The sequence below is a fragment of the Lutjanus erythropterus genome, chromosome 20 (genome assembly GCF_056507025.1).
Source record: "Lutjanus erythropterus isolate fLutEry1 chromosome 20, fLutEry1.hap2, whole genome shotgun sequence".
Lineage (NCBI taxonomy): Eukaryota > Metazoa > Chordata > Actinopteri > Lutjaniformes > Lutjanidae > Lutjanus > Lutjanus erythropterus.
In genome coordinates this window covers 13,538,831-13,557,298 of record NC_139336.1, presented here as the reverse complement: position 1 = coordinate 13,557,298, position 18,468 = coordinate 13,538,831, and the positions used below count along the sequence as shown (strand labels likewise).

The following is an 18,468-nucleotide window of genomic DNA, read 5'->3' as shown; positions in this document are numbered from 1 at the left end:
CTCAGATTTCTCAGAACATGTTTTGATGTTAGAAGACGATGAGGGTCCTGAGCCAAATTCATTCCTCCTTTATCACTTTCTGTTCTCAATTTTATGAGCTTCTGGCATGAAAGGTTCACACATAATAATACCAAAATCACTTAGTCACTTAGGACTTTTTGTTGTGTGTATTATTTATGTACCATTCTCAGTTCATCCATAGTTTTTGACTGATGTTTTCATTCAGTTTGGTGTCAGGTAGAGAGATGTGAAATCTTAAAGTTTGTGTGAATCTGCCTGGACAAGAGCCGCAGACATCTTATAGATTTAACACAAGGAGCAAAACAAAATTTAGGGAAGGGGGAAGTGACATTGTTTATAGTGTATAGGAAGCAACAGACGTAAAAGTCTGGGTCTCTAAAAGGCTGTAATAATATTATTAATATGGCTGAGTGTCCTGTGTCAAAACACAAATCCTGGTTGCCCTGCCATAGATTTCCATATTGCACTTTGTTTACCACAGGAAGGACTTATATATCATAGCAGTGTTTACTGTAAACTCTGATTTGATTTTAAGTTATATAAAAGTAAAAGATGTTTTCAGTTGCCTTGAAAACTTTAAGTTAAAATCAGTCTTATGCCAAGTGAAATTAACTTGTAATGTGCTTCTAAATGTAGGTGTGCTTAGTGTGTCAACACACTTCAGGTCAGTTCAGGTTCTCCTAAATTATAAAAACTAGATCCCAGGGTACTCGGATTTTGGCTCCCAGTTGATCTGTCCGACATATTTGTTGTACTGGAAACAGTGAAGCCTTACTGGCCCAGATTCCAGGGTATCGCAGTGAATTCACACGACCAATTAGCCAATGAATTTCCCTCGGGTTCTGGAACGGTCCAAGCAAGGGTTCAGTCTGTGCTCGTCGGTCTATATCTGTGCAAGTGTGGACACAAGTGTTGAAGTGTGTGCACAGACAGAGAAAAGAAAAGTGAAGTAAAAGTCTTGATTTACTTTGTGCCTCAACATGACCTGCGTAACCAAACAAGACAATCTGTTTTCCTTAATGCCTGCCACCAGGTCGACTTCTCCTTGAAATCAGATGAAATGAGCCTGCGTTTACATTTTGCCAGACAAAATTACAGTGAGTCGTATGTTAGCTAGTTAAAAGAAGCAGGGGGAGATTTATTTTAACATAATGTTAGTTTTGACCTGACATTTTTTGATTATAACAGTAGAAACACTACTGCTTTTGTCCACAGGGGGCTCTAAAATCAACAAAATATGAAACTTCTTTGTAGAAGCTTTAAAGTGCTTCTTCTTTTCTTCTATGATAAAGTAAAATAAGTATGGTCCTGCTCCTCAGTGTTCCTGTGGGAAAACACACCTTATCTGTCTTCTCCATCAGCACTCCTTCCTCACTGCTTCAGCTCCCAAAGACAGGAGATAAGAGTGAAATTTGATTATTTAATGTCCTCCAAAGATATTAGCACAAAATTAAAGGAACACAAACCTCGTGTCGGTCTCTCTTAAGGTCACATTACGGATCAGATGATGTTTTTCACACAAGTTACTTGTGTGGGACAGGGAGAAAGCTACAGGGAAGTTTTGGAGGATGTGTTTGATACGATTGCAAACATATGCATCAGTCATGATCACAGCCTTATAGTGGTCATCAAAGACATCTTAGGGTCAGAATTTCATGAGACCTTGGGTAGGGAAGCATCCTTAATTAAATTCTCATAAAACTGAAGGACTTAAGCATTTGTATTTTTTTCTGTTTTCCCATTTAAAGGAATGCAAAACCCATTTTGTTGGTCAAATATCCACCTATCATAGCAAGAGCAACCCATCAGAAAATAATCAACAGCCTGAAGCAGCAGAAACATAGCAGCCAACATACACAAACCACCATGTAAACAATAAATAAAACAATAAATATCTTCAAAAACCTCATCTGAAATGCCAGCTGTCAGTTGAAATCCCCACTACAATCCCTTTAAAAATCAGATCAAGGAGTCCTCCTTTCTCACGATCTTTTCCTGCACATGTAGCTTTTTGATGTGTGTTTTGATCTACTGTTTGAATTTTTCAGACTGGAATTCACAGCCACAGATCAAACTAACTGACGGATAACAGCAAATCTGGCAGCGTACAGGCGCCAGATGCAGCTAACAGCGAGCTGAATACATGACCTTTACTGGGCTGTTTTTAACTGGCCTTTTTTTTCTGCTGCTGCTTCTCCGGCACGCAGGCATGTCTCCACTGAAACGTCTTGAGTTTGAGGAATGATGAAATTATAGTAAATGGACACCTTGAAAGTTAATGGATGACTTTGAAAGTGCAGCTCAGGAATATAATATTCTCACATTGTCAGATGAAATACTTTTCTGTTTTAAAGTAACTTAATTTCTTCGATTCATTTGCACAATCAGGACTAAAAAAATAAATCTTCGTGATGTCTTATTTGAACCAGTGTCAAATCTAAATCTCTCTGTTTGCTGGTTTTAAAGTTGCGGTCTTAGAACAGATAGAGGAGCAGATGGTTTATCTGTTTACAACACACCCAAGCAAATTCATTTGGTTTTAATAAGGAAGTCAGTCAGTAATAATTGCAACTGAGATCTGATTTCATGGTGCACACAGCGGAAGTAATTTCCCACACAACAGCAGACAGTAAACTTGGTTATCTTGCTGAGGAGTTGCAGATGATTTGGTGAAAACTGCACCTCCCTGTGTTGTTATTTGTTGCTCCTTCTTGTTGCATTACTCCCTGCAATATTTAAAAAATGATCCAGCATGACCAAAATGACCACATCCTGTTTTGCAAACTAAGTTTTAATGAATGATTGTGGGAAATGCTGATTGCAGTGATGAATGCAATGTGCTTATTGTGGCAATTTCCCAGGAGCCACTGGACCGTTGACATATACTAGTGTAGTGCCCGATCGGAGCACATGCCCGTTCAGACAAATTGCTTGGTTGCTTGGTATGGTTGCTTGCAGCTTTCTCAAGAACCACACATCCAATTGACTTCACACTCATGTCTTCACTCCCTTGGGTCTTCAGCAATACACCTGCCAAGTATGAAGTCAATCGGATGAATTGTTCTTGAAATATGCAAAGAGCAAGAGATTCTTTTTCCTGGTCACTCAGATAGCATGTTAACACATATCCAACAATGTGGTGGGAATAGCACAAAACATTCAGGAGATATATAAGCCTTTCATGTAGCAAATTTCAAACAGCAAAATTGTACATAATATCAATCGGGTCCTCAGCAATACTCATGTTGAGCGTGAGGACAATCTGATGAAAGGTTGTTGAGAAAATCAAAGGACATGCATACGCACAGACAGAGCTTCCTTCTTTTATAGTTAAATGATGAAGATGCTCAACATGACAGCTCTCTTAAAGTTAAACGTCTTGATCGCCCCCTGGTGGCTGGCTGCAGTACAGGTCATAAATCCATAAGAGGGAGCAGCAGAAACAACTTGCTTCAATCATAGACTTTATATTAAATAGGATTTCAACCTATTTAATATATCATCTATGGCCCCAACTGGCTGTTTGAACAGTAGTACTAATTTTTGGACTCACAATTGTTATATATTGCTCATTTAAGCTTAAGAGTACATCAGCTCTGCAGTCATCAGCCCTGCTGCTCTGTTCAATTTCAGTCACTTCTTATAGAATCAGAATAGAAACAGAAACATATTTTAAGATTCCCATGAGAGAAATTAGTCAAATACCACAAGTCGTCTCTCCTTTCTTTTCCTCCTAACCATGCAGGAGGTTTTTGCTTTTTCTCTTTATTTTTTATCATAATTGACAGCTGACACAGCCTTATGCACTGTTTCACTGCCCTCAAAATTACCAAACTGCACATGTATTGCAATACAAATCACTTTCACCTTTTCCTTTTCCTATTTGCTTACTGTTGGGACAGTGAAATAGCAGAAAGTGAGACAGATTAGAGGAGACACAGGAGGGAAAGCTCTGGTGGGAGTTAACCACTAAACTATCTCTGGACAAAGCGTTAGCCCTGCGGTTTCTTCATGAAACTGATGTTATAGGATTTGATTTAAGTTGTGGGAAAATTCCAACACCCCCCCCCCTTTTTTTTTTAATGTTCTGTTATATTAAGCTGCAGTGCTTGTGGTTAAAGGCCAAAAAACACTCAATGTTTGAAGGACGGTATGTGCTATACACTGGAATAATATATTTAATGTGTATGTATTTAAGTGTCATATATCATCTGATATGTGTAATCAAAACATCTGCTTTAGCCTTACAGATAACGTGTATATAACATGTCTCGCTCGTGACTAATACCATATATGAACGTCTAGCAGAGTGACCTGTGTCTCAACTGAATGTGATTCATTTGTAGCACTAGGAAGCATAAACAGCATCTTAACTCATGAAACTGAATCCAAAATGCCCCAAGATGTTGAGGAAAACATTAATATAATGACAATAAATGTAAGCATGAATTTATTTATGATTGAATTAATGTGGTTTTGATTTCATCCCCGCAAAGACACTGCATGTAGTTTTCACATAATGTTGAGCAGGGTCTGATCTCTGGGATAAGCCGGGTTTTGATTTGCCTCATAAAGAGCAATAGATGGGGGGGAAAGATTTTGCAGGAGGGTCTATTTAAGGATTTCTGCATGACCATTCAATTAAAATAAACTCAATAAACTTCTAATCTTCCTCAAGGCAGTTGGGACAGCTGTTGCTGGCAGAGGTTTGTTGTTGGTTCTTGTGGTTCCAAAGAGAAGCAGCCAGTATCATTTTTCAGACCACTTAGTTACTCAAGTTGAACTCTGTTTATGCAGAGAATACACAGAACAAGCCCAGGACACTATGGATGTCAGGGGTGTAAACACATATGAATACTTTATTCAGATAATGTGGTCTGAACACACTGATTGACACAGTTTGTCACGAATATAGCACTGTTTTTCTCAGAGTTATAGTCAAATCTACACATACAGACGTACACGCTTTCTTACAATCAGGCAAATTCACTCTCTACATGTTTTGTAGGAAATGTATCACTACCCACAATTACTTTGCAGTTGTGGGGACTCGAGCCAGATGACTTGAACTGTAGTTACTTAGACTTCAGCTGTTTGTGTGTGAGTGTGTGCGTGTGTGTGTGTGTGTGTGAACCAACCATGACATCACTTATTGGTTTTTGCAACCTGTGCACGCACAATACCAAAGAGAGGGTGGAGCTGGTGGGTGACACACTGCGACTTGGGTTGCTTGGGTTTGTCTCTCATATTACAACAAAATGTTTCTTAAAACATTTTAGGCAAGAGATAGACAATGTAGTAACAGAATATTGATCAGCACTGCCTAGTTTAAAAGTTTGATCAAAACTTTGGGAGGTTCTGTTGGAAGCTGGACGCAATCTTTCTCATATTTAAGCTAAACAGTACACCAAAAACATTTTAACCCAACAATCAAGTTACAGGAGAGAATCATGAAGAACTAACATTACTGAGCTACAACTGGAAAAAATGAGACCAAAGGGGTTTTTTTGTTTGTTTGTTTGTTTGTTTGCTGTTTGTTTGTTTTTACAAATTGCACCTATATTGACACACAACTAACTAAATTGGGTGACACGGTGGAGCAGTGGTTAGCACTGCTGCCTCCCAGCAAGAAGGTCCTGAGTTTGACTCCCCCAGCCAGCCGGGGCGTTGGGGAGTTTGTGGCTGGGGCAGGGCCTTTCTGTATGGAGTTTGCATGTTCTCCTCGTGTCCGTGTGGGTTTTTCCGGGACATGAGTGTGAGTGGTTGTCTATCTCTATGTGTCAGCCCTGTGATGAATGTCCAGGGTGTACCCCAGGGTCAGCTGGGATAGGCTCCAGCCCCCTGCAACCCATCAAGGATATGTGGTAACGGACAATGAATGAATGAACCATTGTAAACTTTGTAAATCAGTGAGGTTGGAAACTCACATTATGGCTGGTGAAGGACTAAGACGTGCCTTTTCTTGATTTCGAGACTTGAGATTTGTGACTTGCAAAACAATGACTTTGTCCGAAAAGTCTTATTGAGAACTCCTGGACAGGACACTAACACCGGTCTCTGATATCATAGACCTATGCTTTTTAACCATAAGTCCTCCTGAGCTCCTCCTTGTGACGTTTCTCTTGGATGTCACACGTGCCACACTGCATTGGAACAAAATGTCGCTGCAATTACATTTCCTCCAACATGCTCGCCAATTCAAATTAGTTGTGTGTAAATGTAATTTGTAGGGCTGGATATTTGTGGTTGAGGTTTTTGACCTCAAGAGTCTCATTCCATGTTTGTTTGTAATCCAGATGCCTGTTTCCCTGAATTTCCTCCTCAGTATTTCAAGCTGGTGTTGTCTAATACTGATCCTTCTCTGGAGGCTATTCCCATCCACAACTGTGTGACAGACAGACGGACAGACGGACAGACAGACAGACGGACGGAGTTGTGTTTGGAAAGTAAACAGACTTTCTGTACAGAAAACATGCTAAACAGAGGAGCTGAAGTTAGAGAACATTTCTGTTTATGTTCCCCCGTCACCTCCTCACCCTGGACATACCTCTACATGGGACTGTGTGTGTGTGTGTGTGTGTGTGTGTGTGTGTGTGTGTGTGTGTGTGGTCATTGTAACGAATGGTCTGATAACAGCTAACTACAGGGACTTACCAGAAGTAATCCACCCGGACGTCCGTTCAGGTGTGTGTTTGCCTGTGTCTGAGTGTGTCTGTGTGTTTTGTACTCGTCCCTTGAGGTCATACAGTCGTCACACACAGGGGACACGTTACTAAATTTCTCCACAGTAAAGGACTTTCTGCCACTTCGGGCTACATTAGATTTGATTTGTACTGGGATTGAGTTAATTCACAGTTTAACCAAAGACACACTGGTGGAAAGACAAGCTGCTCTCCATTCTCTCAGTGGAACGCTCAAATGGTTAACAGTGAAGAACGTGCTGGACTGAATGGAGAATTTAAACCACAGTTTTTGGGGTTTTTTAACCTTCAATGCACATTTCCCAAAATGGCTCGTCACTCTGGTACTAAGTTTTCTTCCACACAGTAAATAACCATCACTGTCTCATCAGTACTGAATTAAGTTAACGGCACCAGATGGAAGAAACATTTGTTGCTGTCAAGTGAAAACCATGTATAGATAAATGAGATGCTTTATTGATCCAATTAGGACATTTTTGTGTTAAAGCAGTAAGTTATGCAGGCATTACACGGGATATGGTCTGATATGTTTGGAAAAAAAGCTTGCAGAAACATACACAAATTAGTTAGAGCCAGTGGTTAATTTGCACAATTGCTGTTTAAGATGTGAAAATTGTCACATTTTTATGTGATTGTTGCATATTTCAAATTGCTCTGTACATTATACATTTTTGTTTGTAGAAAAAGTTGAAAACGGTGAGAACTTCAGCCACTGGAAGTCAGAAAAAAAAGATTTTCAACTGGTGGCAAGTTGTTGTTTAAACTGACAGTTCACCCCAAAATCAAAAACATATTTTTCAACTGACTTGCAGTGCTATTTATCCATCTAGATTTTTTTTGTGTGTGTTGCAGAGTTTTGGAGATATTGGCTGTAGATATGTCTGCCTCCAATACAAAGGGATTAAATAGCACTAGTCGTGTGATGCTCAAAGCACCAAAAATTACATTTGAAAAAATCTATACCAGTGTCTGTTTCCAAAAATCATGACCTGGTTAGTCAAGATAGTAAACACACCTTGTTGCAAGTAGTTTCATGTAGGAACTGCTTTCTTTCTGTAGTAGAGTCCACTGGATCTTTTTTTCTTCTATTGCAAGGAAAGTAGTTCCTACATGAAACTGCTCACAACTTTGAGCACAACAGGACAGTGCCATTTAGTCCCATTATATTGGAGAGAAAGCAGACACCTGTACAACCAAGAATCTAAATGGATAAATATCACTACAAGCCTGGGGAAAAATATCTATTTTTTTTTTATTTTGGTGTGATCTGTCCATTTAAGTAGATCTACTCTGTATATAGTGACTAGGGCATATTTACAGATAAGGTATCAAAGAGTGTGTGAGCTAAAATAACTGGCATCATCCTCTTGTAGTTTGCTTTTGTGTTATCTGACTGACAAACTGCCAAGATCTTTAATAAAAAGTCAGTATTAGCCTGATGTATGTCTAACTTTGGTTCCTACTGGGGACGTACTGCAAGTCGTCTCTCTTTTTTTGCTCCTAACCATGCAGGAGGCTTTCACTATTTCACATTATTTTTATCATAATTGACATCTGACACAACTGTCATGGCTGTAAAACTGCCAGAACATCTTTTACAAACAATCATTCAGATTATAAATAAATCCATTTTGCTGTTTTTTTAATGACCTCAGCCTAAGTTGGTTGTAAATAGACTAGTGAAAATATACAGTATACAGGAAATCAATAAATATTTAACTTTTTTAGATTCAAACGTTGCACTTAATACCTAAATTGTAATTGCAAAAACAAATGTTAAAATATCCCTTTGACATTTTTATGTACAAATATCTGATTGTATGCTTCAGAAACTGGCCCGTCTCCCTCCTCTTCCTCCCTCTTCGTAGAAGACTTCGCTGCCGTCTTTGAGAAGAATGTCAGGAGTGGTTCCCAGTCGTTCTTCATTAATTTCCCATGCCTATGTCCTCTTCTGTTCCCACTGACTGTGCTACAGAAACTCTTCTCTGCCAGCAGAGCTATCATACAATTGTGTCTGCCTTGACATTAAGCCTTTGTCCTGACCTTTTCCTACAATACCAATCAAATCTTTCTGCTTGAGGCAGATTTCTTATTATACTTATTTATTTAATTTGCACTGTGCCAATCTTTGTGATGATAGATGTCCTGAGATCAGAGTACTAGCAAAACTATTTTGATCAATCATCTAATTATTTTGCATAATTTCTCCAGACAAAAAGGTCCAAATTCTCTGTTTTAGGCCTCAAATGTGAATATTTTCAAATCCACTGTCAAAAAAAATGCCAAAATGACTGTTGTCTTGTTTTGTAGATGCATTTTTGATTAGCAATCACGGCCAGTGATAACCTCATGAGTTATTTGCATTTGCACCTTTAAACTATGAGAAATGTTGGGTTGGCATTTATGTTGACTTAATACAGCTCTGTCACAGCTGTGGGAGAGTGAACAGGGAGGCTGATATCACTGAGATCAAATTACAAACGTAACGTTCAATTACATGCTAAAACGTGAATCCCTTGTTTGTAGGTAGGCAATTTTAACCCTGCGTGGGAATGGCAGACTCCACCACTAACACTGTAAACTACTTAATACTGGGGCTGAACACTTAATCAAAATATTAAGTTCCACCACTATGAAGGAAATTAAATGGTGCTACAAAGACGCCCCACCCTACTAATCATAGAAATCATATATATTTTTTATAATGTAATATCTTCCAAAATAATTGTAATATGATTTTTTGTATATAGTTATTTCCCTAATACAGATGTACTGTAATTACAGAGTGTAAAAAATGGAATGGCTACTGCTGAATAAATATGCTAAAAGAATTTTTAAGAATAGGGTTTCATTTAATCAGGTTTACTAAAGACGTCTCTTTTTCAGACTGTCCTTCCTGCCAAACCGGAGCTACAGCGACAACGGACGGACGATACTGGCCAACGAGCAGGAGTCCCAGGACTCTCTTGGACCACTATGAGGACAACTTGACAGAGCTGCAATATCATCAGCTGATGTGGGGGGACTTGGAGTTGATGTAGAGACAACGCCGTCTTGTCTGTGAATTGATGTGACCTGTTTATGAGGATGTTGTCATACCTGGACATACACTCAATGATCCAGCGTCATCAGACTTTTTTACACGTATGTTGATGCCGTCTGGGGTCGTCTAAAGGTTAGAGCCATCAGACTAGTGCTCAAATCTGACTCTTTGTGAGAAAAATCCAGCATATTGGTGCATAATTAAAGTACCGGCTGTACTTGTGTCCGTGGATTGACACACACTGACAATTTGTTTCCAGGTCTTTCCTCATTCTAAAACCCAAAGAACTGTTCATCTCAGTTGAACATCTGGATCACAGGACGTAAAGATCAAGTCAGCAGTCCAGTGCCACCGATCTCAGAAAACTACAGCAGACTCCGAGCCCGACTGGCTAACATGATGAGAGAAGCAGGAGGCCTCTTCCCTTCTTTTTAACCTCAACGATGACAACCCACCATAGCTTCAAAGCGGCATTTTCAGGGCCATGTTGTGAAGGAGAAACAAGTTCAAATATTAAAGATTAAGATTTAAGTTCAGTTCATTGTGCAGCACTTTCTATTCTTGCCTTTTACCAGCATTGACCACACCCTGCGTCTGCTGGATGTGACCTCAACAGTGGATGTATTCATTACAATCATTTAAACAATTTGTGTTCAGCTGTAAAACACCAGAAGGCTGATGATGCGAAATTAGAAATTAATTACTTAACAGTCAGGCAGTTTGTGATGAAATATAGCATCATACAGACTTTTCTATAGTTCACCGTTGTGTTGAAACACTCGCCTAAACCTGTCACGGCACATAAAATATTGTTGCACTTACCTCTGTGGGTTTAAATTTTCAGCTTGGTTGCATCTCCGACCACAGCCGACTGTTGGTTTTGTTGTGCAGCTCTACATCGCTGCAGCGAGGGAACTTACTCTGTATTCTTTTGTAAATTATTAAGTCACGTTTCAAAGCACTGAAAGTACAAAGCATTCACACACATCGCCATACAGCAGATTTATCTCATAAAGTAAAAGTTTCAGGAATCTGCAAAAAAAAAAAAAGGTCTGGATTGAAGCCTTGTGAAATGAGCACAATTCCTTTAAATGTACATAAAGTGTGCTGTGCATTTAAAAAATCCCATCATGAAAGAGAGACACCTTGAAACATGAAGTTTGACAAAAATAAAACAAAGTTGGAGTTAATTTAGCACTGACACACATTCTCCAGCACAAGTGCTGTTTGTTGTTCTCCCCACAGTGAATTTCAGAATGGAAAATTGGAACATTTTGATAAACTATATTAATATTTTCTTCATTAGGCAGAGGTGAATATTCAGGTCTGATGTCTCTCAAATGAAGAGGCTTATCTGCATCTTGAGTTGGTTGATAGTTGGACTGTGTTTTAAAGCAGTGATTTTTGACCACTAGAGGGCAGAAAAAAAATCTGTTTCTGGCCCCTCTGTTCCAATGTTCACTCTGATTAGGTCTTTGTTTTTACTTTACCAGCCACTCATTTTGGCTCTCTTCGGTTTTGTGTTGGGTATTTAGCTATTCTGCTTTCAACATCTTCCTACATGGGGCGACCCATGAGAGCCAGAGCTTGAAAAAAACAAAATAATGAGTAAAAAGTGCCCTAAAGCAGCTAAATACATCTAAAATTAATATAGAGCTGCAGAGTTGGCTGTGTTTCTCAGTGAGTTTGGCAGCACTAGTGACTAGAGATTTGATTCAAAGGCAGATTCAAGAATTTCTTTGTAACACCGGTTTAATTCTCCTCCGACATCTGATGCTCATTTTCCATCTCTGAACTCTCTCTGTCTATCACAGCTCATTTAGGAGATTGACACACTGAGGTGTGAAGCCAACTCAGCCGCCTACAGTCATCACTGATTATCTGCATTTTCATTTCCATTTCTTTCTGCATTTCTGCCACAGAAAACAAGTTAACTCATCATGTTCCCTTTTTATTTTCAGTGCACAACCCCAACGTCCAGCTACAAAGACGATGAGCTAAATGAATGTCTTGTTACAATGTGACAACTTTTAATAGTCCACTGTGTCCTGTACTTCATCTTTACTGTGTGTGATGGAGATGATAAATAAACAGAAAGTTTGACAATAATTTGGTGTAAACTGATTTATTTCTAGGTGCAGATTTTGGTGCCTAAACTGTTGGATAAACTGAAAGACCGAAGAGGACAGAGTTATGTCAGATTTATCATGTCTTTTGAACCATGTAAATTTTTCCAAGAGAGAGAACCCAACATAAGTGTTAGTTTAAATTTGGCAGAGTAACGAAGTTGTGGCTCATTAAACCTGCATGAATGTATTTCTTCATTTGTTGGTGGAAGCTGTAAACATTTTTACATAGTAAAAAAAATAACTTTTTAAGTTTCACAAAGTAATTAGCAAACACAAACTTTTTCACACATCCAGCAGCTTTGGAGCAAAAGTATCATTCATTTATAGTCACGTCTCTGGAACGCTGATGAATGGGAGTGAAATATTCACTGCCTTTTAGCTCTGTTTTGGTCTCCACCAGCTCCTGAAGGGAAATATCTGGCTCTTTAGCTGCTAAATTCCCCATTATGCTCACCTGCTACCAAAGTGTCTCTATTGTTTCATGGCCCATAAAATGTATGGAAAAAAAAAAAAAGATGGCTCCCTCCCTTCAGTCACTGGGCATGCATTGACTGAAAGTAGTAATAATAGTAAACAGAATAAAAATAAGTTAACTCATGACTTTACACATCCAAGTTATAAAAACAAGACAAATACACACTTCAATAAATCTGCACAGACGAAACACTGTCCTTTCCTACTTATGTATCACATCATGACCCCCATAAATTCACTTTGTGATCACCTGGAGGGGTCCCAGTCTCTATTTTGAGAACCACTACCCAGCACCTGTCAAATATGGTAAATACTCACATCTCATCAACTCACTTTTTTTTTTCAATCAAATACATTTTTGGCCATTTTAGGCAGGTGGATAGCTATTTTAGTCTTTGCATATCTTTTGTCAATGATTTACACATCATCACTTGAGCTCCGTGATGTGCTCATGTCTTCAGTAAAACAACACGAGCATCAAGCGCAGACTAACATTATTATTATCTGTGTGGGCCTCAAACACATTTAACAAGCCTTTATTACTGTTGGCGGTGGCAGGCAGCAATTACACACAAAGCCCCTCGTCAGGGAGCCTATTTGGTAACAGCAAATATGATTATTCCCAATCATCCCCTCCGCCGCTGAAAACAATCTTTGAGCTTATTTGCTGGGTTGATTGGTGCTGACCCCTGAGTCTGCTGGCTATTAACCAATCAGGAAAACTCCAGAGGTGGAATTCATTATTCCGTGAGCCCTCTCAAACCTCACTGACTCCAACACAATCTCTGCGGGCTTACGTACCATCTAAAGCATGAAGATCTCCAGGCTTTGTGTCAGAGCACAGCAGTGCCAGAGCTGGACCTGCTGGGTTTTCTAAAAGCATCTTGGCTCTGAGATTTGTCTGAAGTTAACACAGGAACATGAAATTATTTTTAACCCCATGAGACACAGATCCGGCGTTTTATCCTTCTATGGGCTGCAACAAATTAGTCATGTAAGTTTTTGTTCTTGTGTGAATCCATCCTAATCTGCTTTTCTAACAGAAATGTCCACTGAAAAAACAATTTGCTCTTGGATTTAAAATGTGATTTTTGAATAAAGCCTTCTGGGGGATTTATTACTTAACTCCTTCCAGGTGGAGGGAAGAGGTCAGCCCACAGACTGTATGGTCAGCCTCAACATCAAAGCAGTAACCCTGGGTCTAACCACATTCAGGATGTTTCCCATAGAAAAGCTCAGGGAAGCAGCTATGGGAAGTTCATGGCACGATTGCCAAACCAAGCAGTCAATCTTCATATTTTTTTTTCCCTTGTAGAACTAAAAACTGGTGCAGCATCTTCTTTCTGCCATCCTGTCAAAGATTAATTACTGCCCTCTGAGGCCAGACAATAAACAACTGCTGCTCCTTGTCAGCATAAAATACATTAAATAGTGGTGTAGCCTCTATGTCTGAAATGTGAAGCCAGTCTGGAAGTGCCTTAAACCTGCACTCTCTCTATGGCCATCAGGGGGCGACTCTGCTGTCTGCAAAAAGAAGTTTGATTGTATATGAGAAAATGCCCCCACTTCTCACATGATTTATTACCTCAGTAAACAGTTCCCTCACAAATTTACAGTATGGCCTCAATCAATAGTTTCAAGTCTTTTTTAATAGAGCATCATGTTCATTTTGGAGTAAAACAAGCAGGATCTGCTTTAGGTTATGGCTACCTTATGACTGACATGTTGCTACCACAGTGTACTCGGATTCTCAGTCTGATCCAATCAAGATCTAATCAAGAAAGAGAAAACACGATGGTGATGGCCATATTGCCTATCTCGATTTTTCAAAAAGAAGTCCACCAACCAAGTGGTGATGTAACTGTGGCTACAGAAATATCCACTATTCATTATACAGTCTGTACTTGACAAGGTTTTTTTCCCCAAAAAACAGCCACAGGGGGCAAATGGGCCCATCCCACTATCAAAAACAAACTGTGACATGCAACACAAAGGGTGACATTTATTTAAATCTATATTTTTTGTTTTTTAAAAAGAAAAGATTTTAAGATCGACAAATGAGTGGTTAGTTTTGCAAATGTATGTCTAGTTAACTTTCCCACCTCAGCTAAAGACCAGTGCACAGTTTTCTATATGAATCCAGGACTGGCTGTCACACAGTGGATGGGAGCCCCAAACAGGGTTACCCTGTGTTTTGTGAAATGTCTTGCTTACCTTAAGGCCACGTTTAACAAGTGAATTTATATAAAGCAGCAACACACACACCGACAAGGAGGGCCACACCACCTTCTGCAAACATAATGCTTCAATATAAACTTTCACAAAAAAGCAGCATAAGAAACAGTTACTGGCAGCTGATGGACTGCTCTAATGAAGCTGCTTCAAATGAGGCTTAACGTTCACACAGTTTCTCTTAACTCTCTCAGTTTGACCGACATCCCCTCAGCCTGTGGGAATATACAGCCACATTAGCTGTACAATATGCTAAAGCCAAGTTCAACACTTTAATCTACATAATAAGCACTAAAACAACATAAACTTTTGAGCTTGAAGCCGGGTCTCAGTATTAATCTGTCACTGAGATTGAACGGCTGATAAAGTAAAAATGCATACACTCATTTTATCATCAAAAACAAACTTCATCTGCTCAGCTACAGTGAATGGTGTAGTGTGGATTGTGGCAATTGTTCAGTAAATAGCTTCTCACTCAGAAATAAAATACATCAAGACTGTGCATGTCCCGCCCCTTGACAAAAATGACTCAAGACCAGCACCATCAACTGTCCAACCAATGAGAATTTGGTCGGACAAGAACATAACCAACTAATCGATCAACTGACCTGAAGATGTCAGCTCTACAGAGGTCCAGTGAAAATGTCTTAAATGAACTAGTCAAGCTACATTACATGGCAGCTTGTAGCTACAGTGTTGCTTCCATGTGTAAGTCATATGAGCCATATGGTTCCCAAATCCTGCTTGCAAATACTGTCATCCTGACAGGCAGAGGCTTGAAGTATCACAACTGTTTTTATGTAAATAAATAATGTAATTACCACACAGCACTGACACTGAGTGTGTATCAGCCTGCAGACAGACAGAGCAGCTGTAATATCAGCTCCAACATCCTCCCTGATTCTCTCCTTACTGCCACTAGATGTAGCTACAACACCAGCAACTAAACCTGGCTTTTGCATTTTAAACTTGTCCACTGGTGTGTTCAGACTGGTGAGTGACTCATTTTGTCACAGCGGGAAAAGCACAGGTATAAATTATATACTTAATGATGTCATGCTGTCATGGGTTTCTGGGACACTTGGACAGAACTGAACCATCATTAATGTTATCACTAACATCTGTGCTTTTCCTTCTGTGGCAAGATCGAATGTCTGCTGTGAAAATTTTACACTTTATGTTACAAAAGTAAGACACATTCTGAAAGTGCAAAACCTAAGCAGCCATTTATTGTTTTGGTTTTACTGTAGCATTGTTTTATCATTGCTGCAGGTTTAATTTGCTGATTTTATCCTTTTTTCTCCAAGGCTTCTTCAATTAAATAAAGCAACACTAAAATGATTCAGTGGGTCATATTTTAACAACTTCATTGTCCTGTCCAAAAATGTATTTAATGCACCTATGCACACATATCAATGGCAAATATTGGTGCTTAAATATGCCAGGCACAGATCAATAAATAAGCAATCAAGTCAAGAGAGTAGAAATAGAAACTTAGCTGTAACAGCACACTAAAATTAAAAATTTAAACAAAGAAAGAAGAAAGAAAGAAACTGTCTCTAGATAATTGAGATAATGTTTTTGCCTGTGAAAGCAAACGACCTTCTATTTGGTTACAAGTTGTTATTTTCCAGCTTGATGCAAACAGCAAAAGTTTCCTTTTTTCATGCTGCTAGTAACTATTTAACTAAAACATAATTATTACTCTATGTCGGGAAAGATGTTGAGTAACAGCTGCACTACATCTCCATTGGTTAGATTGTGAGAACAAGTACATCGTGCCTTTCACTTCACTAATTCGTCCAGCTGAGTCATGTAAACCAAGACTAAAACTTTTTTAGAGGTCATCCAAGTCAGCAACAACTTGACAACAGGCATTCTGTGTGCATGACTTTTCCGAGGTTGCAGCTAATCTTCCTTAAACATTTATGTTCCTGACAGACAAGTGGTTTCTCAACTCAAGGAGTTAATAATTAGAATGACTTAAGTCTTGCGCTCTATGTCTGCTGTAGGACCCTTGAGAAATGCTGGAGAAGAGAAGGTTAAGTGGTGGTGTGTCATGGGGTTATCAGGATGTTAATTTGGAATTTTTTAGATTTGAACACCACAAGCAAGGATGGATAAATAGCACTACAGGACAAGGAAAAAAATTGTGTTGTACCTTTAATATAAAAAGCAACTTCAAACTCCCACAAGAACATGGAACTTTTTTGTTTCCAGCTGGAATGTAATAAAAAAAAAATGTCTTTACCGAACAGACACAATTTAAATCTAATGATCCCAAAAAACCTCTCAGTTACCAAACTTGGCCCTTAACTAGCTGTCTGAGCTTTCTAAGCCACATCAGATCTCACACAAAAATTAGTTCCATAAGGAGTTCAGATGAGAACATGTGTTGGATCATAACATTCATTAATGTTCGTCAAGTCTAACTCTCTACTGAGTAGATGTTGGTAATTTGAAAAGTAGTTTGTTTATTTTATTCAGTCAGTGTAAATATATTCCAGGCTTAGCCCTTCTTGATTTTGGGGGAAGATTTTGTTAATATGTAAGTAAAGTTTTCTGCACATTGTATCTCATATATTTGGAGTTTTGTTTGAGTCTAACAGATTAACTTCCTGTAACTTTGGTAATAAAATGTTGAGAATGTGACCCAACACTGGCTCAACTTACCCCAGGCTTTGTGGCTCGAATGACCCCATCCCCACCATTTAAACAAACCTGTATCATCCAGCAGTTTAAAGCCAATGTCATGCTAACAGTATAGCCTCATACTGTGACTACAGTACTGTAACTATTGGTTAGAGCAGCTTATCCAATACCACATATTCAGTATACATGTAGTATTATTGTACAATTAGTTGTTACTGAAACTTTTAGGGAAACTCACAGGTTAATACATCACCATCTTATCTTATCTTTTTTGCCTGTTCAGTTCTTCAACTGACACTCTGACAATAAAATCCAAAAGCACCCAAAATGTTCTGGTGTGCATGCCAGAGGCAGAGTTTAGAGTGTTAAACTGGTGAAGCCTGTTTTGCAAATAAGTAACAAGAATGCTCCAGTATTAACTTGATGATTGCCTGGTCCCTGGAAGAGAACCACTCATCAGCTTCGCACTTGCATCTTGTGTCCTCAGCAACACAGTCACGTGTGTAGACTTTATCAGGTAAACAACAACAACAAAAAACAGCAGAAAAATCCATTTACATACAAATGGGTGTGACTTATATGTATAGATTCTTTGTTATAGCTCCACCATCTGGCCAAATCACACCAAATTAAACGCTGCACTTCCTCGGGTCTTCAGAAATACACCGGCCAATTGTGAAGTCGATGGGATGAACGGTTCCCAAGATGCCCAAAGGACGTGCATACATACAGAGAAGTCTGATAGTGGGATTATGCTGTGTTGTTCATGTGTAGTCAAAATTCTCATTGTTTTAGTGCACCGTTTTAAAAAATCAATCTGAGCAGCTGCTGAAATAGATCACTTTTGAGTTTTATGATGCCCCAAAATACAGACAAATACAGTTTTAGCAGTATATTAGTTAAAAGATATCGTGAATACCTTCAAAGGCATCAAAATCTGTGCAGATGTGAGGAAAGACACAAACACACCAAATGGAAGCTTTTATGAAAACTGTTTTTGTTCACTGCGACATCATTATGTTATGAAACATCCTTTTGATCCATTTTTACTTTCAATTAATGTGCAAGAGTGGAGCAGGAGTTTTGGAGATGATGTTGTCCATGCACACACACACACACACACACATACACACACATCAGCTGGAGCTTAGTTACCATGGTAACTACCATCCACTGCCAACAGTCCCTGCTCCCTCCCTCCCTCCATCTCCTCTCC

At 39.0% G+C, this 18,468-nt stretch overlaps 1 protein-coding gene across 2 annotated transcripts in view; it reads left to right on the top strand.

The window, feature by feature from the left end:
* The window catches only part of LOC146308229 (5-hydroxytryptamine receptor 4), a 55,152-nt gene extending 44,851 nt beyond the window's left edge, over positions 1-10,301 (top strand). The window contains exons 7-8 of one of the 2 annotated variants that reach the window (XR_014772616.1): positions 9,609-9,897; positions 10,025-10,301. Coding sequence is in view for 1 of the 2 variants with exons in the window: in XM_084745748.1 (XP_084601874.1) it covers positions 9,609-9,702 (94 nt within the window). In the remaining variant the exon portion in view is untranslated. Of the gene's footprint in view, positions 1-9,608 lie in introns of both variants that reach the window. The other variant, XM_084745748.1, reaches the window with a different exon arrangement.
* Positions 10,302-18,468: the final 8,167 nt, after the last annotated feature.